Source organism: Trichechus manatus, unplaced genomic scaffold (assembly GCF_000243295.1).
Source record: "Trichechus manatus latirostris isolate Lorelei unplaced genomic scaffold, TriManLat1.0 scaffold00030, whole genome shotgun sequence".
Lineage (NCBI taxonomy): Eukaryota > Metazoa > Chordata > Mammalia > Sirenia > Trichechidae > Trichechus > Trichechus manatus.
The window spans coordinates 16608867-16635037 of NW_004443966.1; the positions used below are offsets into that span (position 1 = coordinate 16608867).

Below are 26171 nucleotides of genomic sequence, written 5' to 3' on the forward strand. Positions count from 1 at the left end.
GGGACAGGAAAGCTGGTAATAGGGAACCCAAGGTTGAGAAGGGACAGTGTTGACATGTCGTGGGGTTGTTAACCATTGTCATAAAACAATATATGTGCTAACTGTTCAATGAGAAACTGTTCTGTAAACTTTCATCTAAAGTACAATAAAAAATAAATAAACAGCCAGTTATCCTTGGAGGGCACCTTAAAAAAAATTCATATATTGTTTGATCGCCTTTCTTTGCAGTGGGCATGAATATGGATCTCTTCCAGTCAGTTGGCCAGGTAGTTGTCTTCCAAATTTCTTGCCATAGATGAGTAAGTGCTTCCAGCATTGCATCTGTTTGTTGAAACATTTCAGTTGCTATTCCATCAATTCCTGGAGGCTTGTTTTTCGTCAGTGCCTTCAGTGCAGCTTGAACTTCTTTCTTTAGTACCAGCGGTTCTTGATCATATGCTGCCTCTTGAAATGGTTGAACATTCGCCAGTTCTTTATGGTAAAGTGACTCTGGGTGTTCCTTCCATTTTCTTTTGATGCTTCCCCCTACATCATTCAATTTTTGCCCATAGAATCCTTCAGTGTTGCAACTCAAGGCTTGAAATTTTTCTTCAGTTCTTTCAGCTTGAGAAGTGCCTATTATATTCTTCTCTTTTGGTTTTTTAACTCCAGATCTCTACACATTTCATAATAATACTTTATCTTGTCTTGAGCCACCCTGTGAAATCTGTTCAGCTTTTTTTCTTTTACTTCATCTGTTCTTCCATTCACTTTAGCTACGCTGGACTTTAGAGCAAGTTTCAGAGTCTCTTCTGACATCCATTTTGGTCTTTTTCTTCTTTCTTGTCATTTTAATGGCCTTCCACTTTCTTCATGTATGATGTCCTTGATACTTCCTACAACTCTTCTTGTCTTCTGTCATTAGTGTTCAGTGCATCAAATCTAGTCTTGAGATTGTCTCTAAATTCAGGTAGGATGTATTCAAAGTCACACTTTGTTTCTCCTAGACTTGCTTTGATCTTCTTCAGCTTCAACTTGAACTTGCATATGAGACGTTGATAATTCATTTCACAGTTGGTTCCTGGCTTTGTCTTGACTGATAATATAAAACTTCTCAATCGTCTCTTTCCACAGACAGATGAATGGTGGTATATGAAGACAGGTTCCTCCAAAGAAGAGTTTCATTTATTTTGGTCAGGTGTCTATAACCAGCCTTAGACCACTTCAAAAAATCAGTTCTCCTCTTGAAACATATTAGTCTGAGTTCAGGCTGCAAATTGTGGTTCGTGGTTACAAGTAATCAGGGAAGAATTTTCTTCTACTTAGCTCCAAGATTTGAAATAGATAATATTTCTGGTATACTGGGTAGGAAACTTTGTAACTATTTCACCCTTGCATTGAGCGTATAACCCTTGGAGTCTCCGATTTATGGACTGGGTCTCTAGGTAGACTCTCCAACTTGGGTGGTCCCTGGAATTTATCTTCTGTCCCCTACTATGAAGACCATATCAGCCAAAACTCAAGTTCATTGAATTCAGCAAATGACCTACTGGCAAAAAGTCATTTTCAGTGTTCTTCTTGCTTCACTGGGCTCCCACATTTACTTGTTTTTTTTTTTTTTTTGGCCTGAGTATTCCTTATTTTTTAGCAAGTCACGGATGTATTTGAAAATATTTTTTAAAATATATTTTATACAGCATTTTTAGTTGTTTTCAGCAAGAGCCTCTATCCATACTTAGTTCATCATTCTGTCAGAAATGCAAACGCTTGCATTATAGCTCTTTAACTCTGCCTTAATTTTTATACTTAATTGTATACTATTTTATAGTTCTTTGTAGTTATTTTATGTTTTTCAGTTATGTACATTTCAATCCCTATGGGCAAGCTTGATGGCTTATTCTGCTGTTCCATTTCATTCAGCCTGCTAGGCACATAGTAAAAATTCAGTAAAGTTCTCACTGATCAATATAAAATAAGTGAGCTTTTCATTAAGATTATTTCAGAGTACATGGTACCTTATTGTTATGAAAGAGTAGAAATTAAAGCACCTAACTCGGTGGCACCTAACAACAACGATAGCAACTTACTTTTGGAGGAAAACTTTCTAATTGGAGGAATTTGACATATTTGGGAATTGTTATGTGGTATATATGCATATATGGGAATTTTATTTTTTTCTCTGTATTATATTAAGTAAGTGTAAAATGGTCAAAAATGTTTTCTTTTCCTTTTGAGATGTGAGTTTTGGTCAGTAGGGACAGTTTGTTCCTCTATAGGTTTTCTAACAGATAGGAAGCAGATGTGGCTTTGGGAGGAGACTGCTAGGGGAAAAACAAATGTATGAGTAATTCTGGAAAAAGATTAAAGTCAAATTATAAATTAAATGTCAGCCGTTGGACCAAAGTTTTCCATTCTTGGTACTCTGAAGAGATGAGCAAATGAGTGGGGGTAGAGACTGTTTTTAAAAGCTACTACACTATACTTACTGTTCTATTTTCAGTTTTTTTTTTAACAATCTGATTTTGATTTTCTTTGGTTAGGTAGTATATAACCCTTCATTAGCCTGTATTTGTACTTAAAGAGTATTGCTTTATTTGGCTAGAGAACGTCTATAAAATCATATGTACTTTGTCAGTGCATTTCTAGGAATGTCTGGCATGTTTATTGGTCAAATGCCTTGCAGATGGAAATGAAATTTGGTGAGGAATCTTCTGGACCAAATATGGATTTATTTTTTACTTTAACAAAATGATTGAAAGTATAAAACCTTCAGTCTGGATATCAACACCAGCAGCTAATTTGGGAGTGGCTGCCAGTGATTGCAATGATTTCTCCATTCCTGGTGCCTCTATTTTGTTGTGCTTAAAGTGCAGGCATAGGCCAGATGAGCATCGACAGATCTTTTAGATCTCTGAAGTATTTATAATGACCGCTTTCACTGGGCATACTGTTTTATTTTATACCAACTGAAGTGTTTTATACTTGAATTCAGTGAAGATATTGTTTATGTTTGCATGCAACATCACCTATTTGGTAATTATTAGATTAATTCCATCCCCCAAAGGAATACTTGGAAATACGGCTGAGCACTCTTATAGTCAGTTCAAAATTATACCTAGCAATGAGAAACAAACTGTAGTCTTTCTACAGTCTAGCCCTTAAACAAATAGTAAATTATAATAAGATTAGAATCTACCTACGATAAAATGAAGTTCTACAGCTTCCCTTTGCTTCTGGACATATTATTTCTGCTTTTAAGTGCATCTACCTGATTAGTGATAGATATCAGTCATAATGGTTCTTGAATATTATCTTTTAAAAACTAATTCCAAGAATAGTTTAAGAAAATTTACTTATTAATTTTTTTAAAATCAAGGATGAGCCCTCTGGAATAATTTCAATTTATCATATTCATTCATTTAGCAAAACTTTATTGCACACCTGTTACATGCTAGCTGCTATGTTAAATGTTGGGGAAGTGGTCACAGCACATTTCCAGCTTTCAGGAAGCTTACAGTTTAATTGTGTTCACTAAAGGAAAATGCTCTTCAGTTTAGACCATCTATTGGCTCTGCTGCCTTTGCTTCTCACATTAGCTCATATCTCAAGCTTGAAATTAGTGAGCCCATCTTATGGTAGTTGGAGGAAGACGTAATGAAAGTCTTAGAAACGTGTCCTAATAGCCCCTGGACACTAGTATAACATATTCTGTCAGATAAAGGAAACCTCATAGATAAAAAGGTAATCTTTCAAATATATACACACACACACGCACACACACTCAAAACCAAACCCATTGTTGTTGAATTGATTCCAACTCATGGAAGCCCCGTGTGTTACAGAGTAAAACTATTCTATAGGGCTTTCTTGGCTATAACCTTTATGGAAACAGATTACCATGCCTTTCTTTTGTGACACTGCTGGGCGAGTATGAACTGCTAACCTTTAGGTTAGTAGTTGAGCACAAACCGCTTATACCACCTCATATTGATATATGTATTTAATTTAAATTTTCTCTGAAAATCAATTTTTGAGATATAATTTACATGTAATGAAATGTACCCATTTTAAGTATAGAGTTTAATGAATTCTGACAAAGTATACTCCCTTGTAACCATCATCCTAATCATTGACCAAAGACACAAGCCTAGATGTTGTTCTAGATTCCTCTCTTTCTGACATCGAAATGATTACTAATTTCTGTCCATGTTGTACTCAATTTCTGTATAACCTACCTCCTCCTCTTCTAAACTCACTGCTACTATTTCTGTTTTTGATGTTAAAAACTAGTTGTTGTCTAGTAGATTTTGACCCGATGAGTGTTGGAGTAGAACTGTGCCTTATAGGATTTTCAGGGGCTGATTTTTCAGAAGTGGATCACCAGGTCTTTCCTCTGAGGTGCCTCTTGGTGGATTTGAACTGCCAACCTTTTGATTAGCATCTAAGTGCATTAACTATTTGCACCACCCAGGTACTCCTTTTGATGTTAAAAAAAAAAAAACAAAACATTGCTGTGGAGTCGATTCTATCTCATAGCAATCCCATATGTTACAGAGTAGAACTGCCACCATAGGGTTTCCAAGGAGCGGCTGTGGACTCAAACTGCCGACCATTTGGTTAGCAGCTGAGCTCTTAACCAGTGTGCCACCAGGGCTCCAGTACAAACACAGTGAACTTTATTCTTGTTATAAACTTTATCTCAACCTTAAATTTTCAACAGGTAGGTTTTGTTGTTGTTGTTGTTTTTTAATTGTGCATTAGCTGAAAGTTTACAGAGCAACTTAGATTCCCATTCGATAGTTTGTACATGAAGTGTTTCATGGCCTTGGCTTCATGCTCCACAATGTGTCAGCACTCTCCCCATTTCCGCCCTGGGTTCCCGTTTCCTTTCGTCCTGATTTTCTACCCTTTCCTGCCTTCTCATCTTTGCTTTTGGGCAAATATTACCCTTTTGATCTCATATAATTGATTGTTCTAAGGAGCACATTCCTTTCAGATGTTATTTGTTTTATGGGCTTGTCTGGAAACCCTGGTGACATAGTGGCTAAGAGCTACGACTGCTAACCAAAAGGTCAGCAGTTTGAATCCACCAGGCGCTCCTTGGAGACTCTATGGGGCAGTTCTACTCTGTCCTATAGAGTCGCTATGAGTCGGAAACAACTCGACGTCAGCAGATTTTATGGGCTTGTCTGTTGTTTAAGGAGCCTTGGTGGTGCAGTGGTCAAACACTTGGCTGCTAACCAAAAAGGTCAGCTGTTCGAACCCATCGCCTCTCTGTGGAAGAAAGATGTGGCAGTCTGCTTCCATAAAGATTACAGCCTTGGAAACCCTCTTGGACAGTTCTACTCTGTCCTCTAGGATCGTCATGAATTGGAATCAACTCACAGCAGTGGGTTTTGAGTCTGTTGTTTGGCTGGAAGGTCATTTCCAGGAATGGCTTCAAGTCAGAAGAGTGTCTTAGGGCCATAATCTAGGGTGTTCCTTCAGTCTCTGTCAGACCAGTAAGTCTGATCTTCTTTGTGAATTTGACTTTGTGTTTTACATTTTTCTCCCGCTCTGTCCTGGACCCTCTGTTGTGATCCGAATCCAAGCGGTAGGTAGTGGTGCCAGGCACCATCTAGTTTTTCTGGTCTCGAGGTTGTGTAGGCTGTGATTTATGTGGTCCATTAGTCCTTTGGACTAATAGCTCCCTTGAGTCTTTGGTTTTTTTCACTCTCCTTTGCTCTGGACTGGAAGAGACCAGTAGTTGTATCTTAGATGGCTGGTCAGCAGGTAGGTTTTTGTTTTCTATATCACAAAAATTCTATATCCTCTAGCTTTTCTTAGCACAGGAAGAAGGGATATTCAATATAGTGCCTGAATAAATACTTTTAGGTGTAAGTGTTAACATTAGTTATTTTAGTCATTGAATGAAAATGATTCTAATTACAATGAGCTTTACCAAGCTGCTCTGGGAAGGGAAGAGTGATTAGTCACTTCTTTAAAAAATGAAAACTCTAATCAAAATCCCAGCAAGCTATTTTGTAGATATTGATGTACTTTATATGGAAAGACTAAGACCTAGAATAGCGAACACCGTACTGAAGAAAAACAAAGTTGAAGAACTCACACTGCTCTTCTTCAAGACTTACTATAAAGCTATAGTAATCAAGAAAGCATGGTACTGGTAAAAAAAAGAAAATAGACACATGGATCAATGAAACAGAATAGAAAGTCCAGACATATAGTCAGCTGATATTTGACAAAGGAGCAAAGGCAATCCAATAGAGAAAGAATAGTTTTTTTCAACAAACGGTACTGGAACAATTAGACATCCACATGGAAAAACAAAAACAAAACTAGGCATAGACCTTACACCTTTCACAAAATTAATTCAAAATGGATCATAAACCTAAATGTAAAAACACAAAACTATAAAACTTCTAGAAGAAAACTTAGAAGAAATCTAGGTGACCTTGGTTATGACAGTGAGTTTTTAGATACAACACTAAAAGCACAGTTTGTGAAAAAGAAAATTGGTAAGTTGGACTTCATTAAAATTAGCAACTTCTGCTCCAGGAAAGACACTGTTAAGAGAATGAAAAGACAAGCTATAGACTGGGAGAAATATTTGCAAAACACATATCTGATAAAAGACTTGTATCCATAATATACAACAGACTCTTAAACCTCAACAATAAGGAAACAAAGAACCCAATTCAAAAATGGACAAAGATCTAAAAATAGAAAGAAGATATACAGATGACAAACAAGAACATGAAAAGATGCTCAACATGATTTGTCATCAGAGAACTGCAAATTAAAACAATGAGGTACTACTGCATACCTGTTTGTTGTTGTTGTTAGTTGCCATCAAGTAGATTCCTACTCCTGGCAACCCCATGTGTGCAGAGTAGAATTACTGCTCAATAGGTTTTTCAAGGCTGTGACCTTTCAGATGCAGATCATCAGGCCTGTCTTCCGAGTATATACCTGTTAGAATGGCTAAAATCCAAAAAACTGACAATACTAAATGCTGGTGAAGTTGCGGAGCTGGTAGGAATGCAAAATGGTACAGCCACTTTGGAAGACATGTTGGCAGTTTCTCACAAAGCTAAACATAGTCTTATTATATGATCCAGCAATTATGCTCCTAGATATTTAGCCAGTTGAGTCAAAAACATGTCCAAACAAAAACTTGCACATGAATGGTTGTAGCAGCCTTATTAATAACCACCGAAAACTAAAAGCAACCAATGGTTGCCAGGGGCTTGGGGGTAGGGGAGAAGGGTTGACTAAGTAAAGCAGAGGGGCTTTTTTAGGGCAGTGAAACTATTCCGGATGATATTTTAATGGTGAATACATGACATTGTACATTTGTCAAAACCTATAGAACTTTACAGCACAGAGAGTAAACCTTAATGTATGCAAATTTAAAAATTCACACAAAATGTTGGAGGATCCCAAGAGGGATTTCAGACTGTGATGAGAGACTGTAACTATATTTCAACTGTATGAAACAACCTCACTGAAAGGGATAGGGGAACAAGGTACTGACCTAAATAACTTTGGAAATGAATCTGTAAGACTAAAATGCAAGAGAAGTTACACATAATCACTGTGTTCTAGTTGAGAAAGTTATTTCTCATGGGAGTACAGGTTAACAATTTTAATACCACTATACTTATACACTGGAAGTGAACAATTAATGCTTGGCAGATGTTGGGAGCCAGATAGATGTCTTACTGTTGGAGGGAGGAGGCTGCAGTGTTCCATTTGGTAATGGGGTAGAGTTGGAGACATCAGTATGAACTCATGTTTGATTTAGTATAGACACAGATGATTACATAGAGAAATATTTATAGGTATGTGTATATACATGTATTAGTATGCACACATATACTTCCTTGCTCTGTCAGCTGAGAAGGCCTAAAAGTAATGATTCCTCAGTAGCAAAAAGTAATGTAGCACCCAGATCTTGGTTTCTAATACCGTTCTCCAGTAGAAGGAACCAGGGCTCCTTGAAGAAATGGCTGATTCTAAAACTGGGGCAGGAAATAAAGAAATATATGAGTCTGGAGCATCTTATAGTGCCAGAAAGTAAGGAAGTGATAAACAAACAAAAGAAAAAATACATTGATGTGGATATGTTATGGGTACACAGGAACCAACTGAAAGAGCTCCCAGTGGCCAAAGCTGGAACAATTTGAACAACAAAATAGAGTAGTATTGGATTATGACCCAAAGAATAAAGTAAATGTTCATGAATTCATTCTGATATAAATAAATGATTGAATAAATAAATAAATGATGGTAAAAAGACAAATCTCCTGGGAAGAATAATTGCAAATAATTTACGTAGACACTCTGCCCTCAAGGAGGAGGAGCATAATTTCCTACTCCTTAAATATGGGCTGCTCATAGTGACTTCCTTCCAAAGAGTTCAGTATGGAAACAGGGGCAGGGGAGGGATAACTTTACATTGGAGAAACCTGACAAATACTACCTCAACCAGGTGGTCAAGATCAGCATCAACAGTGATAAGTTATGTTAATAGTATGTATCCTAACCCCTACCTAACCATGAGAAAAATATCAGACAAATCCCAATAGAAGGACGTCCTACAAAATACCTTATGAGTTTCCTCAAAATTGTCAAGGTCATCAAAAACAAGGAAAGCCTGAGAAACTCTCTCAGCCAAGAGGAGTTGCCAGGAGTTGCCACGGAAATGACTAGTAAATGTAATGTGGTTTCCTGGATAGGATCCGGGGACAGAAAAAGGACATTAGGTAAAAACTAACAAAATCTGAATAAAGTATAGACTCTAGTTATAGTAATGTATCAATATTGCTTCCTTAATTTTGACAAAGGTACCATAATAATGCCAGATGTTAGTAATAGGGGAAACTGTTTGCAGAGTATACGGGAATCCTGTACCAGCTTCTCAATTTTTCTGCAAATCTAAAGCTGTCCTAAAAATTAAAGTCTATTAAAAAAATGAAAGTACTGTTTGAAGGCCTCAGAATAATCCAGTGGTTTTTATCTTTCCTGCAGTTTTGAGAATGTTTCCTGCCTTGCTGACTCTAGTTCCCTCTCAGATATCACTTTTGATGGCAATCCAATAGCTCAAGAGTCATGGTACAAACACACTATCCTTCAGAACATGATGCAGCTGCGCCAACTAGATATGAAGAGAGTCACGGTGAGAACTCTACCAAAGTGTTTACCATGTATGTTGTTTCTTTGATGTGGATTAGGAAATTGAAGTGCATATTCTTTGTTTGAAATGTTTCTAAATTTTAGTGGACTATGGATTATCATGACTGTACTTTACAATTACAGGGTTCTTACCACCTGTACTCTATCCCTAATTTTGCTGAATAGAACCTTAAAAATTCCCAGCCTTCTATTTAAAAATTAATCATCATGCTTGTTTTTCATTCTTGCCTCATATCCAACTTATAATTTACTTTTGAATGGATAACTAAGAGTTTCACTAATATGTTACATAGTGTAATAATTACAACTATGAGTGCGAGAACCAGATTACCCGGCTTGACCACTTTCTAGCCATGTGACCCTTCAGCAATTTGCTTAACCTTTTGGTACCTCATTTTCCTCAAAGTAAAATGGCAACCGTAATTATACTGTATCATAGGATTGTTGTAAAGATAAAATAAAGTAACAAACCTTAGAACAGTGTAAGAGTCCTAGGAAGCATTGTATAGAGCTGCTATTATTATTATTGATGTTCTACCACCTTTCTGTCACTTTGTCATACCGTGGTGGCTTCCATGTTGCTATGATGCTAGAAGCTATGCCACCAATATTTCAAATACCAGCAGAGTCACCCATGGTGGACAGGTTTCAGTGGAGCTTCCAGGCTGAGACTGACTAGGAAGAAAGGTCTGGTGATCTGCTTCAGAAGATTAGCCAGTGAAACCCTATGGATTTTATCATATTATGGACATTTAGGGTGGCTAGCAAATAGTTAAAAGTGTGGATGAATTCATGAATATTGGGGGTCTTCTAGGATTCTGCCTCTTTTCTTCAGGATGGAGATACGATTCTTTGTCCTCCCAGTTTGTTCAGATCTATACTGTCAACACTGTTTCGTACTTTTATGGTGACTCTTTACCCTATCTCCATGTCTTTCTGAATTAAGCATCTTTGGTACTTCTAATTGCTCTCCCTGATAAGGTCATGATGAGTAGGGTAGGATATGGAATTAACCCACTTATATAAATTAGTACCAAATTATGTATTAATGCTTCTCATAGTTTATATATCAGTTTTGTCTACCCAACTAATGTATTTAAGGGTAGAAACCATTCTTCTTTTCCTGATACACACAGGTGTTCTATAAATATTTCCTTCCCTTCTCTATCTTACACAATGCTGAGTTATAGTTGAGCTTAATAATGCTCAGTAAAGACTTCCATGCCTTAAGTAAAGGAGAATATTACTTTATGTAATCTTGTACATTCCATAGGGTGTATTTGCCTGATAAGGAAATGGGGGAGGATCACCTAGGCTGGGAGCAGGGCCAGCTGTTCTGCTAAATACAGAGCAGCAATCCTTAGACACTTTGTTCTCCACTGTTTAATTTTAAAAATTGGAAAAAAAAAAAGGACAATCTTAAAGTGACAGAAAAGTTGTAAATACAATATAAAACACTTTTTTCCTTGAACCATTTGAGAGTGAGTTGCTGGCTTGATCTCCCAATAACCCTGAACACTTTAGTATGTATTTCTTACAAAGATACACTCCTATATAACCACAATATAACCAACAAAGTCGGGAAATAAACTTTGATAAGTTACTAGCATCTAATTCCACTCCCCATTAAAATTTTTACCAGTTATACCAGTAGTGTTCTTCTTAGCAAAAGGATCCAGCTGAGAATTACATGTTGCATAGAGATGCATTTAGTTGCCATGTCTTGATAGTCACCATTAGTCTGGAATAATTCTTCAGTCTTTCCTTGACTTTTATGATTTTGACATTTATAAAGATTACAGGCCAATTAATTTGTGGAATGACCCTCATTCAGGTTTTTCCGATGTTTCCTTGTGATTAATTTTTGATTCTAGATCTTTGGTGTAAGTATCACAGAAGGGATATCATGTTCTTCTCATTGTGTCCTGTTAAGTGGCATATAATTTATATTTGTCCCTTTACTTAATCACTTTGATTAAGGTGGTGTCTGCCAGGTTTCTCCATGTGAACTTATTCTCTTTCCATTTGTAATCCCATCCTCATAAAATTTTTAATTTATTCATTTATTCATATCACCATGGATTCATCATTTTCCATTTTTATTCAAATAGGTTATAATCCATTACTATCATTATTTTTTGTAGGCTTATATTGTCCTCAGTTGGCCGGAGGAGCTTCTTCACACTTACTTCTGTGTCCTTTTGACGTGTCTCCATTCTTTCTTTAAGGCTCCCATGCTTTCTGTCACAGGATGTTCCAAGCTCATAGAATTAGCCATTTTGCCAAAGAGCCCTGGTTCCTTATAGTGGAGAATGGTATTCAGAAGCAAAGATATGAGTACTAGGTGTGCTCATTGCTGTTAGAGTTTGCTGCTCAAAGGTCCTCTCAGTGGACAGGGCTAGGGGCTATATGTATATACAAACCTACATTTATATATACATACATACATATGTATCAATATTTATATCTATCTTATCTATCTATCTATCTAGATTGAAAACCATGAATTCTCATCCATACATCCAATTCTAGTCCAAGATTCATTTTAGTTTTCTTTCTTTCCATATTTGAAACTGCTTTCTCTAACTTTGGAAAACTTGGCTCCTGTTATCCTTAATATACTCACTTATTTAATCAAGCTTCCTGTATTTAACAACTTTTCTTTGCTGCTATTGCCCTTTCCCCTCACAGATGCCCTCCTTGCCCCACATGTGCTCGAATACCCCATGCTGCGGCACAGCCAGGCTCCTGCAAGTGGGCACCCTTTTCGCTCCACCCATACTCTTGATACCCCACTCTATCCTACAACCCCTTATGGGTATTCTCCTTACCCTGCTGAGGCCTCATCTCCCTGTGCTAGACCACTCCCCATGCGGGTGCTTTCTTTACCCTGCCAGGGCAATCCTCACACGAGCTCCCTATTCACCTCACTTGGGTGTTGACACCCCATCCAGGCATCTCCCTGTGTGGATGCCCTTCTCACTCCACTCGGGTGTACTTGGCTACATGAGGGAAGAAGCTGAGATTAAGGAAAAATGGTTGCCTTCCCCTCGTGCTTATGTCCTTGAGAAGCTGCACAATATATATGATCAATTACATGAAGCACAATTTAATTTGGTTTCCAATTTATAAGACCTTTAATTTTAAGGTTGTAAACTAGTGCTGAAAAGCTGAGATCAATCTTAGTTTAGTTTAGTTTTGTATTTCTGGAGCTAAGGCTTTACTTGGAAGGATTCCTTTAATGTGAATCTTTCATTATTAATGAAAAATATTAAATCTAAAGACATTTGACCTTTAGTCGAACATTTGTTTTTCAAATGACATTTAAGTTATTGATTTGATGAGATCAAAAAGAAAACTAAACACTAAACAGAATCTCACTGAAGAAATTATGGGTAGGAAAGATAAATGCCATGTTACTTAAAGTTCATTGTATTTTACTCAGCATAGTTAACTAGCTAAATTGGTTTATATTAAGTAAGCATTCTATTATATGTGAATTACCTTATACGATGCAGGCAGTAGAATCCTTTTATGCCATTTAATTGGTGAAAAATGTTTTGAGCCTAAAATTCAAGTATAGTCTCATAACATATATATTAATTTTTCCAAGGTTAATGTATAAATTTAATGCAACTCCAATTAAAATTCCATCAAGCTTATCACTAAAGTCAGATAAAATTATTTTTATGTTCATATGGAAGTGTGAATGCTTTGCCCCAGAACAACTAAGAAGACAACAAAAAACAAAACAACTGTGAGGCCAGGGAAGTGAGGTTCTGCTTCTGATATATTAGAACATACTATAAAGTCGCAGTGATAGAATCAGTAAGTGACTGGTATAGAATTAAGTCACTGGAACATTCTAGAGAATCCAGAAATTTACCCCCATATTTGAGAACCAAAAAACCCAAACCAGCTGCTGTTGAGTCAATTCCGACTCGTAGCAACTCCATAGGACAGAGTAGAACTGCCCCGTAGGGTTTCCAAGGAGCGGCTGGTGGATTTGAACTGCTGACCTTTCGATTAGCAGCTGAGCTCTTAACCACTCTGCCTTCAGGGCTCCATATATGAGAAGTAAATATAAAATGTATTTCCATTTATTTATGTGAATTTAATTGGAAATGTACATATATATAGTAATGGACAATCATAAGTGTACAGTGTGTTGAATTTTCACTAAGTGAACATGCCTCTGTAACCAGTACCCAGATCAAGAAACAACATTACAAGCAGCCAGAAGTCTTCTTGATGCCTCACCACAAACACTACTCCTTCTTCCCTTCCCAAAGGTAATCATAGATTAGTTTTTCTAGTTTTGGAGCTCTGGCTTCTTTCTCTGAACATTCTATTTGTGAGATTTATTCATGTAAATGATTGTAGTTCATTCCTTATGCTCTTCCCTCTTCTCCCAGATATCAGCATGATTCACTCTCTTAATTCCTTCATGTCTCTGCTCAAATGTCACCTCTAGAAAGAAGCCTTCTCTGACAATTCTATTTAAAATACCTTTCCCTCTCTTGCTCCCATATCTTTGTCTGTTGTCATCTCATTCATCACTACCTGACATTACATTATACATCGATTTGTTTATAGTCCGTCTCTGACACATTTGTTAACATAAGCTCCATGATGGCAGCGATATATGCTGAGTGAATTAATGGATTTTAGAAGGACAAATACCCATTCATTGTTCTCCTTAAAAGTGTGTGTGACTATTTAACATTTCTACTTTCACATGACCTTCAGAATTACTTTAAGTACCTTTGGATGAAACTTATATTTCATCAAGTCTATAATTTAGGAAGAGTTGATGTCTTTTCAAAATTCAGCCTTTCTGACCAGGAATGTGATATGTCTCTCTACTTACTTATGTCTTCTTTTATGAATTTTAATAAAGTTTTATAGCTTTTCTCATATAGGTCCTGCACATTCCGTGATTGCTAAAATTTAGAGTATTTTTTCTGCCATTCTATTTTTCTTTGGGTACTAATGATAGTATTTAGTCTCGCCTCTTCTTTTTTTTTTTTTTTTTTTACAGCTTTTTAGTAACTTTGGTTTGGAAACAGTATGCCTTTTAAAAGACTTTCTATAACAAGGGTAGGCAAAGAATAGCCTGCTCATGAGCTGGCCACTTATTTTATTATAAATAAAATTATATTGGAATATAGCTATGCCCATTTATGTATTATCTATGTCTGCTTTGATGCTACAATGGCAAAGTTGAGTAGTTGCTAAAAATACTGTATGGCCCACATACCTAAAATACTGTCTGGCAGACGAAGAGTGCTGATACCTGTTCTATAAGTATTTTTTCTCTTTAAAAATGATACCTTAAGTTTTTCTGTATGTTTACTATATAAATATTATAACCGGGATAAATTATACAAATATTTAATGAACTTCTATGCTCTGTGACTGTGGTTCCCAGGCTGTGTGCCAGGGCACCTCAGGGTGCTTCACTGAACTCACAGGGGCATAGTGGAATATTTTTAATTTTTCACGGAAAACACAGTGATATTTGAAATCTGTGAGACACTGAGAAAACTACTAGCTCCAAGTAGTTCACCATTTCAACATTAGGTCATGCTACATTCTTTTCTGTGACATTATATCTTTGCGAATCTGGGTTTTCCATGGTTATTGTGATAAAAAGTAAATATTGTGCCAAAGTCTAGCATGGAACAGGAAATGAAGGTGGGGGTGTCCAGTCTGATCCCCGTGTTTGAGAACTTGTGCTGTGTCCTACAGGTACACACATTCCATTAGTGAGTACTTGTGGTTATTTAAGAATGGTATAAAGATATTTTTTCTTCCAATGCATGTATTATTTTTCAAGTGGCTACTAAGTTATTAGAACATGAATACTTATTAAGTTGTTTAAACCTAACTACTTAGTAAACAGAGCTGTTGTGTATTTCTTTTGGTCTAGGGGCACTGTGAAAAAATCCTTGAGACATTCTCAGGTACCTTGAACTGAGAAAGTTTGGGAATCTCTCTAATAGGATTTGTACTGAACATCAGAGATGACAAGATCAGAATCATAGTTCTTGCCCTCAGATTACTTATAGTCTAGTGCAGAGGCAGGCATGCAGCCAGATTATAAGGCGAAATGGTAAGATAGATGATAGACAGACAGATGTGAGTATACATATACACATACATACATATATATGACATAGTGATAACAAAGAACAAAGCACTCCTAAGCCTACCACAGAAATAGGAGAAGTTCCAAGGGAGGAAATACTTGACTTGAGACTTGAAGAGTGGCAAAGACGGAGGATGTATCGTGGAGAGTGGTGAGAGAATAGAACAACTGTGTAGAACTGATAGTAGTTAAGTATGGCTGAGCATTGGGTGTAGGTGGGGTAGCATAGTAGGATACAAGGATATCTGATAGGAAAGAGCTAACCATGAAGGGCATTTTATGTCATAATAAAGAGTTTAGATTTTTTTATTGGACATAATAGGTAGACCTTGAAGAGTTTAGGATAATTAAATTGATTCACCTATTAAAAAGACAACCTGGGTAGCAGCCTGGATTATGTACGGGGAAGGTGGGTGGGCGATGAGATTAGAGGCAGGGAGATTAGTCAAGGTAAGAGATTCTGGGGTCCGATCCAGAGAAATGGCAAGAGATAATATGATGCCATCTATTGCTAGCCTCATCTCTTTTGCTTTTGTTATCTCTGTTGAAAAAAATGGGCTTTAGTCTATAAAGAGTAAAATAAAATTTTTGTTGTTGTTAGTTGTTTTATTTTTTTTTTATGTGGAGCCTAAAATGGTGACTAAATTTGAATACAAGCCCATGTAGAGCAGGGGTTGATAAACCGTTTCTGTAAAGGGCCTGATAATAAATATTTTAGGCTTTTTGGCCACACGGTCTCTTTTGCAGGTACTCAACTCTGCCATTGTAGCGTGAAAGCAGCCATGTACAATACATTAAATGAATTAACATGGCTGTGTTTCAATAAAACTTTGTCTACAAAAAGAAGGAGCAGACTGGATTTGGCCTGTGGGCTGTAGGTTGCCAGTCTTTGATACTAGAGCACTGAATGAAGTTGGTGAATAAATGGCTAGACCATTGAAAGTTATGTCTGAAAAAAGCTATACAATAAGACAATAGTTGAAAGGCAAGATGAACTACTCTTTTTATCATAGAAGGAAAGAATATAAATTCCACAAATTGTGACAGTAAACTTGAAGATGATTATGAAAGAAATCTAAATTGGATTACTGAAAGTTGGTTTGTGAGTACTTAAGGAATTGATCACTAGGCGGCAGCATTAGTTCACTAAAAACAATTCATGCCAGCCAAAGTTAATTTCCTATTTTAGATATGATAAATAGACCTTCTCAGAGGAATGGTATAGACCAATAATATTTTGGTATTTAAGTAACACATTTGGCAAAGTCTTTTATGATATCATTTTGAATAAGTTGTATGACAACATGATTAAGGGGATTTGTGATTAAACTATACCTATAGAATACTAGTTAATTAATTAATGCCAGTTTATAGAGAAACCTGTAATGGCATGCCAGGAGGCTTTTTCCTCGGGCCCATTCTAGTCAACATTTTTATTAATGAGCAGATGAGATGTTATTCTGATAAAGTATGTGAATGACAGAAAGTGGAGAAGTTTTAGATCCTAACATACTGGTCAAACAAATCAGAATCCAAAAATAGCTCAATAGTCTAGAATAGGGGTCAGCAAACTACAGCCCACAGGCCAAATCTGTCCTGAGGCCTGTTTTTGTACAGCTGTCAAGCTAAGAATGGTTTTTATATTGTTAAAACATTATTAAAAAAAATAAAAACAACGAAAAATAAATGACAGAAAACATACGTGGCCCACAAAAATTAAAATATTTACTGTTTGGCCCTTTATAGAAGAAAGTTTGCTGACCCCTAGTCTAGAAAGATTAAAAAACAAATAGATAAATTGAAATCCTGGACTTTACTCCATAACAACAAACAAAACAATTCTCAGCACAAGTTCAGTTTATGGGAGATGGGCAGCATGTGTGAAGAAGACTCACATTACAATTGATAATAAATTCAGTTAGAGTCAAATATGAGATTAGAAGTTAGTATGCTTTAAGACAGTATTCATTTATAGAAACAGAGAATTCAGAAAAATGGAGATTGTAGTCCCTAGTCTTTTTTTTTTTCTTCTCTCCCTTCAATGGTTAGGGTACCCCTGAACTATTAGTTTTAGAGAGTTGATGACAGTCTGGAGCATTTCCAGAGAACCTGGAATGATTAGTAGACAAAGGAGAAGACACAACGAAGAGATTACAGTTGTCTTCAAATATTTTCACAACTGTCCAAAAAAAAAAAGAAAAGGAGAGAGAGAATAGACGCATTTTGAGGAGTGTTGTATAGAAAATTCTGGGAGGTAGAATTTTGCTCCTTTTTATTCCTAAGGTAGCATTTTGTGAATGCAGGCACTATTCTCATCATTCTGAAACAGACATAACAGTTAAAGTTTTCATCTCAAATCCACATTTAGTTGGCTCATTATGAACTTGTTTACAATTTGCTATCCCAAAATGGAGTAGCCTATCCCAGGTGAAAGTGCGTTTCCTATTGTGGTGGACATTACTAATACTCATCAGTATTTTCTGAGTCTCCTTTTTTGAACATATGGGGAGATATTTTCCTTCTTCCTTGAAGTTAGGTGTGGTCATGCAATCTGCTTTTAGCCAATGAAATGTGAGTAGAAGTAATGTATATCATTTCCAGGTAGAAGCGTTTAAGTCAATACATGGTACTTACTGCTTTTCTCACCAGTGGTGGTCATTGTGGAGTTGAAGGTAACATTAGATCCAGGCTACCCTGAAATGCTTAGCCACCACATGGAGAACAGTTGCCCAGACCTGCAGTGGTCTTCGCGTGATCAAGAAATAAACTTTTCTCATAATAAGCCCGTATGAGTTTTGAGGTTGTTACAGCAGCGTAACTGAGCCTATGCTGACATTTATCCTTCTAGAATTTAATAACTAATATCCCGTGGCCAGTGGAAGTCAGGTGACATGGCTCTAATCTTGACTTGGATCCTAACTATGACCCTGGAAAAATCAGGTTTATCTGTAAAAGAAGAATGTTTGAATGAAAAATATTGACCATCTCTTCTAGAAAAAAATTCTGTAGTTTTAAAGTCTGTTTTTATATTAGATATTCAAGGAAAACAATGCCTTTTTCTCTCTTCTGAGGTATATAGTTAAAACCCGCATTGCCATTTAATTTTTTTTTTAAAGTTCCATTTAATAAATTGCTGCCTATATTAGGACTACTATTATTTACTTTGGAGCAAAACCTCTTCTCATATAATATATGCATTGTTTTAGAGCTTTAAAAAATCTGCTAACAGAGTATAATCTAGGTTATCAAACACCTATTAAATCACTGCACTGCTTAATTAACTTGAAATGATTTCTATATTAGATCCTCCATGGCCAAACTGAAGTAAGGCAAAAATTGGATATTTTTGAACCAGATAAATCCCTTTCTTTTGCTACATAAAGGATATGGCTTTTATCCCAGAAATTGGACTATTATCATATGAAGGTGCCAGAATTTTAAAGTTTTTCTTTCTTACAAGCAGATTTATAGCTTATCTTCACAATTAGAGGATTTTTTTATTTCTAATTTTAGTTACTCTATAATTAGTCGTGCTGAACTATAGCCATCGGATATATAAATTCCTTTAAAACACTCAATATTTGAATTGATTTGGCATATATCCAGTTTTCCAAGGTTTAGCTTTCCTTCTAAAGCTCTACTGCCTTTAAGAGAAGCTCAGATTCTTTTTAAAAATCTGATGAAATCATCTCTGAAGTATGTATAGTACGTGATCCATACAGTTTCCAGTACTGTTTGAAATTGGCTCTTTGAATAACCAATATGTTTGTAGTTCACTTTTTATAGATAAGTCAACAATTGAATATCAGTACCCTTGCTCTTTTAAAAGATTTGTTCTGAAATTGATTACACTCAGTAAGTACCAAATCAGTATCTACTGAATAAATGAATTTATTATAATTATTAAACCAGGTATTTTATAAAGCAAGGAATCAAATTTGTGAGTTCTTTAGTTTATTCTCCTTATTACCTCTATTCATTTCTTAAAAATTTAAGAATAACTACTTCCTATATTGTCAAAGATGCTTTAAATTCACCAGAAATTACATTTCCATTGCTTTTAAAACAACTAAATCACATGGTAGATTAGCAATGAATTCTGACCTCTCCTTTTTCATCTCCCTAAAATCAGTGAAATAAATTTAGATATATATTTATTATTAAAAATACTACAAATGATACTTCTCAAAAGACATGGGATCTAGTCCTGATCCTGGCCTTGTCACTAGCTGTGTGACTCTCTGTAAGTTACTAAACTTCTTAGAGCATTAGTTTCCTAATTTCTAAAATCAGCAGTTTCCACTGGATGCATTCTTAGTTCCCTTTGAACTCTGTGATAGTTTATGTTTGTGTATTTTTTTATAGTTCTTTTAGTCTAGAACTTTTCTTTGCTTTCAGGAGCATTTATAATGGCCCACCCTCCAGAATACATTTTAATAGGCTCTTTGGACTTCTTTGGAGCTCTGGTGGCGCAGTGGTTAAAGAGCTTAGGTCTTTACCAAAAGGTCAGCAGTTCGAATCCACCAGCCGCTCCTTGGAAACCCTATGGGGCAGTTCTACTCTGTCCTATAGGGTTGCTATGAGTCAGAATCTACTCAATGGCAATGGTTTTAGACTTCTTTATTTCTAATATAGCGTATATACTGGTCAGGATAGACTGGATTATACTGTAGTAACAATTTCTCTAACCTCAGTGGATTAAAGCAACAAAGTTTATTTCATGCTCATACTACCTGTCTACCCACCATTTGTGGTCTGGGAACTTTGTTCAGTGTGGTCCTTATTCTAGGACCCAGACCTCTGGATCACCCGCCATCTGGAGCTCAGCAGATGCTGTAGCAGAGTTGAGAGAAATAGCTGCATCGTACCTTGTCTTTGAAAGCTTTCACCCAGAAGTGAATACATATCACCTTTGTTCTTATAGCACTGGCAAAAGCAAGTCACATGTGCACATCTGACTTCAAGGGGCCGGGAAGTTCAATCTTACCAAGTGCCTAGACATGGGAAGACACAGGAATATTTGATGAATAGCTCTTATGACCATCTCCCATTGTTGTTGATGTTAGGTGTCCTCAAGTCAGTTCTGACTCATAGTGGCCCTATAGGACAGAGTAGAACTGCCCCATAGGGTTTCTAAGGAGCAGCTGGTGGATTCGAACTGCTAATCTTTTGGTTAGCAGCCGAGCTCTTAACCACTATGCCACCAGGGCTCCAGTAGGAGTATCAATTAGTACCACATTTGTGGAGGGCAACTTGCGAACGTATCAAAAGCTGGGGAAATATGTCTACCATTTGATTTAGTATTTTTAGTTTTAGGAAATTACTGAACAGATATACAAAGATGTATATTCATTAAAAACATTCCTTAATTATATACTTATTGAGTGTCTGCTATGTGCCAGGAGCTGGCATGATCCGAACCTTCATGGAGCTTACCCTGTGGGGCGAGGAGTGGGAGGAGGGGAAGACAGTGCCAGAGGTAATTACAATGAAACAAGTAAGTGCTGTGATGGGGAAATACAGGGTGCTATGAAAGCGTGTGCTGGAATCTGCTCAACGGCAATGGATTTTTTTGGTTCTGTTTTTTTAATGAAAGCATGTAAGATAATTTCTCCTGACTTATTTTTTAGTTTACTGATTCTCACTTCAGCTGTATATTGCTGAACCCCTCCATTGAAATTTTAATTTTGGTTTTTGTACTTTTTCATTTCTAAAAGATTTTTTTCCAAATATGCTAAGTTATTTTAATAGTTTCTATCTCTGAAGATATTTTCTGGCTTGTCTTTTACAAAAGAACAATTTTTTTTCTCAAATTGTGACATTTTAGAGTGCCTACTAACCTTTTGCTAATGAAAATCAGAAGTTACACAGTAATAATTTACTCTATTAAAACTTGACAGTATTCAGGAAAAAAAAAAAAAACAACAACAAACACGATCCAGATTGTGTATACACATTACAACTTTTTAAAATTTGCTTATAGTGAATATTCTAGGATGATACCCAGAAATCATAAGATTTGAGTTAGCATGTTGGGATTATGGCTGAGTTTTTAAAAATTTTCTATACTATCTATAATGTTATTTCATAGTTTTTAAAATTTAAGAAATGTGACTGGCCAAAGCAATTGTAAAACAAAGTAATGGGAATGATGGTAATGGGGAATAATTTACTAATACAATGGAGAGTTTTAAAAGGCTTTCACTCTTATTTTTTTTTTTAATCAAAAAAGCTCTGATTTGCAACCATAAAGCAAATCAAAATTGTTAGAAGTATCACTATCCGTTCTGTCTTCATAATAGAAAGTTTAAATCTTTTCATGTGCAACTATGGCATGTGGTGTACAAAGAAAAATTATGCAAACCTACTCCCCTTTTCCTTTTTTCTCGTCTCTTCTCTTTCCTTCTTGTATTAGCTTGGTTCATCTTACCTCCAGAATCAGGAGCAGAGAGTTAAGAATGCAGTTTGTTTTGTTTTATTTTTTAGGATTAGGAAAGATTAGGAAAATGGAAGAGAAACACACTAACTTTTCCTTTGAGGCTTTTTTCTTTTGGCAAGTACTGTGCCTCTCAAGAAGAAAAACAGACTTCCAGGACCAAAGATATTCAGTATAAAAAATGGTTAAACACTTCATAATACTTAAAATCTTTTTTTTTTTTATTTTTTTAGGAAGAAGAAAGGCGTATGGCATCTGTCGTAGCCAAAAAAGAGGAAGAGAAGAAGCGGGAAAGTCATAAACAATCTTTGCTTAAGGTATTTTCTCTGATTTCTACATGCATATGTGCACACACACGCTCATATACTCTGAAACTGGCTACTTTCATTCCTATCAGTACAATTTTTTTTTAATGAACAAGCATTCTTAAAACTTCTATGTTACTATCCATAAATAAGCCTGTATTTCTGAAATAAAATATAATATACATTATAAAACACATGAAAAAGCTAGAAATTTTAAAATGAAGAGACAAAAATAGATATTAATAGAAATTATAATTTTTATTTCCATAGGAGTGCAGCGTCTTGTGTATCTCCATGGTGTGTGTACTTCATTTTGGAAGTCATGTAGTCGACTGTCAGCTTTTCTGATGCATTTTTGTGAGCTCTGATACCATTGATTTTTTAGAATGTTAGCAGAACTTTTTTAAATTTAAAAACTTCTTCTATTAGCTTTTCTGATGAAGAGATGGTGAAGATTTTGAAGAATTTTAGGAATTTAAAATTTGTTTTAAACTGACTTTAAATGATTTAGTATATCAGATACTACTTTCCTTAAAGGAAAGTAGTTTTTTTAAAAAAATGTTGTATATTAACATCGCAAAGTATAACAAAGACCACTTAAAGCTTATAGCTTATATTTTGTTTCATATTATGTTTTAGGAGCCCTGGTGGCTCAGTGGTTAAGAGCTCGGCTGCTAAGCAAAAGGTCAGCAGTTCAAATTCACCAGCTGCTCCTTGGAAACCCTATGGGGCAGTTCTACTCTGTCCTGTAGGGTTGCTATGAGTTGGAATCGACTTGATGGCCATGGGTTTGGTTTTTTTTTTTGGTGTTATGTTCTAAAAGGAAAGATACTGCCTTGATTGATTACCAGTAATCATTCTTATCTTATATAGATGCTTTTCTTTTTAGTATTAAAATGGAGTCCAGAATTGTAAAAAAATGACTAGTAGGAATATGAAGTTGTATATAGTAAACTTAGGAAACAAGGGAACTTTCTGAGTTGATGAAAATGCTTTATTTCTTAACGGGTATGGAATACATAGGTATATGCCTTTTTCAAAACTGATTGAACAGTATACTTAAAATATGTGCCTTTTACTATGAAAATTATACCTAAATTAATTTTAAAAAAAGAAAAGAAAACCTTGGTCCCAAGCTCTCAGCTCAGGACTGCTTAGAGCGGTTACTCAGTATGCTACGATTTCCTTACCTGCTGTTAAATCTCTAACCTCTATTATCCTTTACCTCATTAACTATGCCCAAGCCCTCTCCTGACCAAAAACCCATTGCATTCCGACTCAAAAATGACTCTATAGGACAGAGTAGAACTGCACCTTAGGGTCTCCAAGGAGAAGTTGGTGGATTTGAACTGCCAACCTTTTGATTAGCAGCCAAGCTGTTAACCACTGTACCACCAGGGCTCCCAAGCCTTCTCCTGACATCTCTACCTTTTTGTTGACTCAGCCAACAGGATTTTAATCTTTCTCGCACTAGACTACCCCTAGGGGTTGCCCATAAGTTCCCTTTGTTTATAGGAAATGTAACTGTACACAGGATTTTTAAAATTTATAGGAACGAGGTTTACCATTGCCATATAGTGCTATCGGCAAACTTTTCTGAATGGTGCATTTAGAAAAGTAGTATTTCCTGTCAAGCAGCTGCTACTGCCAGATGTATGAATGAATGAATGAACCATTCAATCCATAAAAAAATTCATAAATAAATACAATAGAATGTAATCGATGTAATCGAATAGAGCTCCCAGACCTCAGAACACTCTTGTATGAGCCCTGGAGAGTGGAAGGAAGAATGAACCAAGAAACTCTGTTGATTATTTAATTCTGAGGCGGCCAGTGTAAGTAGAACCTGTTGTAGGCACCAAGTCACTCTTGACTCCACCTTTCAGCTGAAAATTTTTTGTCATATGTCCAATTCAGCTGCTTGTTACCACTAGTATTTTTGGAAATGTGACATTAAATTTTTAGCTAACGTTTTAAAATGTTTAGAAGGTTTTAATGAAAACTTTGAAAAATAGCTAGTACTTCTCCTGAAGTGATTACATAGGACTCTTTAATTAAGAAAGTGATTAGCTTCATTTTTAATAAGAGGAAAGAACATGGGAATTAGGAAACCTGGGTTCTAGCCATAGCTGAGTCAGAGTCGTGCTAAAATAGATCTTCAGTATTTGCTGGGGATTGTTTCATAAAATACCACATATTGAGCATTAAAAAAATGGGAGGGCTCTTATAGAAGGACAGGAAGAGTGCGTAGACACATATTTTCTACCTTGTTTCTTTTCTATCTTCCTATATGCCTTGAGACCTTGGAAATGATGGGAGATGATAATTATTAGTTATATTGATGTGGCCTTGCCAGGACTATGAAGAATGGACTCAAGCGGCAAACCTAAACTTTTTCATCTTCTCAAACAGTTGTTACTTTAACACAGATTTAGCAATTTATTGCCATCTAGAAAAGGAGCCCTGGTGGCGCAGTGGTTAAGTGCTCGGCTGCTAACCAAAAGGTCAGCAGTTCAAACCCACCAGCAGCTCCACGGGAGAAAGATGTGGCAGTATGCTTCTGTAAAGATTACAGCCTTGGAAACCCTATGGGGCAGTTCTACTCTGTCCTCTGGGGTTGCTATGAATCGAATTAACTCAACAGCAATGGGTTTAGCCATTAGAAACATGTTCAAACTGATATACCAAATGCATCCATGGTCTTTGAGCGTAAAATTTTCTTTATGTAACCCTTCTTCTGCCTTGCAGAATCTCTAGCCTTTCTTTTGCTGCTTTTTTCTTGCTCCACAGATGCTTTTAGCTCTCATGTGGCCCCCCTGGCTAGCCCGTGATCTTCACCTGACCCCAGGCTACACTCCTATCTTAAAATTGTTCTTCCCTTATCTCAAATCCTGGTGTTGATCTGACTTTAGTGGCTCAAATAAAGGAAGCTCAACTTTAGGGTAGATTTAAAGAAAGTGTTTGCATTTTCAAAGGATATCTTGTTATTATAAATTTGTTAACATACTCAGTGGTGTAAAGAAATTTTGTACCTTTTTTTCTAAGCACCTCTATATCTACCTTATTAAGCATATTCCTTTCTGCCATCCTCCAATCTGCCAGAGAGCCAGATACGTGGAGCCATCATTATAGCTTTCCTCCATTAATTCATCGCCCCTGCCTCCTTCAAAGTTGCCTTGGTACTGAGTAAAAAATAAAGGTATTGCTTAGATTAAGAATTGAGTTGTCCCAGTCAACTGCATATAACTGAAATAGAATTCTTTAAGGTAATTTCCCTTTTATTGTAGATTTGGAAAGAAATGAAACAAAACAAAACAATTTTTACAGTAGAGTAGCAGATTCCATCTTGCTTTAGATAAGGAATAAAATGCCAAAAAGTCTCAAAAGTATATACATATAAAGTATAACCCACTTAACTATACAGAGAAATTTGAAATACCAAGCAGTAGAGACAAGAACACATACTAAAAATATTATAGACACAGAAAATAGAACTTTTTAAAATTTTAGTTTTAATTAAGCAGGCCACGTTATTTTTCATTCTTATCTGATGCCATGCCTACAGGCTAAAATTTTAGATAACCAAATATAGGCAAACAGGTGGAACTAAAAATAATTATTCTGCATGTAACTAAAAATAGTTACCATGCCCTGAGGGAATGGGCAGAGACTCTTCACTAAGAGTCTTCCCTGGCTCCGGAGCAAGCAGGTGAAGGGGGTCAATTACACAACCAGCTGATTTTTCATTAGAGAATTGCGCTCTTGGTAAGGAGGTAATAGATGTCATTGCATCTAATTGACATGCCATTTTAAACTGTTAAGTTTTGATTTTGGCTACTTCCCCAGAGTAGGGATTATTTTCTCCCATGAATTCATACAAATTGAGTAGAAGCGTTTCACCCTAGCACAGTTTCTTTCACTAGTCTAGATCTGCTTTTCTTAACATGGTTTCTGTGAGAAAATTGAGCCCTAATGCTCTAAGTCAGTGGCTCTCAAAGTGAAGCGCTTGGACTAGCAGCATCAGCAACACTTGGGAGCTTGTCAGAAATGTAAATTATCAAGCCCCACCTCAGACACACTGAATCAGAATGGGGGTGGAGTC

General features: G+C 36.2%; 1 protein-coding gene across 2 annotated transcripts in view; it reads left to right on the forward strand.

Annotated features, from left to right (window-relative positions):
- The window catches only part of LRRC49 (leucine rich repeat containing 49), a 200047-nt gene that overhangs the window by 110531 nt on the left and 63345 nt on the right, over positions 1-26171 (forward strand). For both annotated transcript variants that reach the window (XM_023729769.1, XM_023729768.1), the window contains exons 10-11: positions 9013-9160; positions 21998-22081. In XM_023729769.1, the coding sequence (XP_023585537.1) occupies positions 9013-9160; positions 21998-22081 (232 nt within the window). The remainder of the gene's footprint in view (positions 1-9012; positions 9161-21997; positions 22082-26171) is intronic.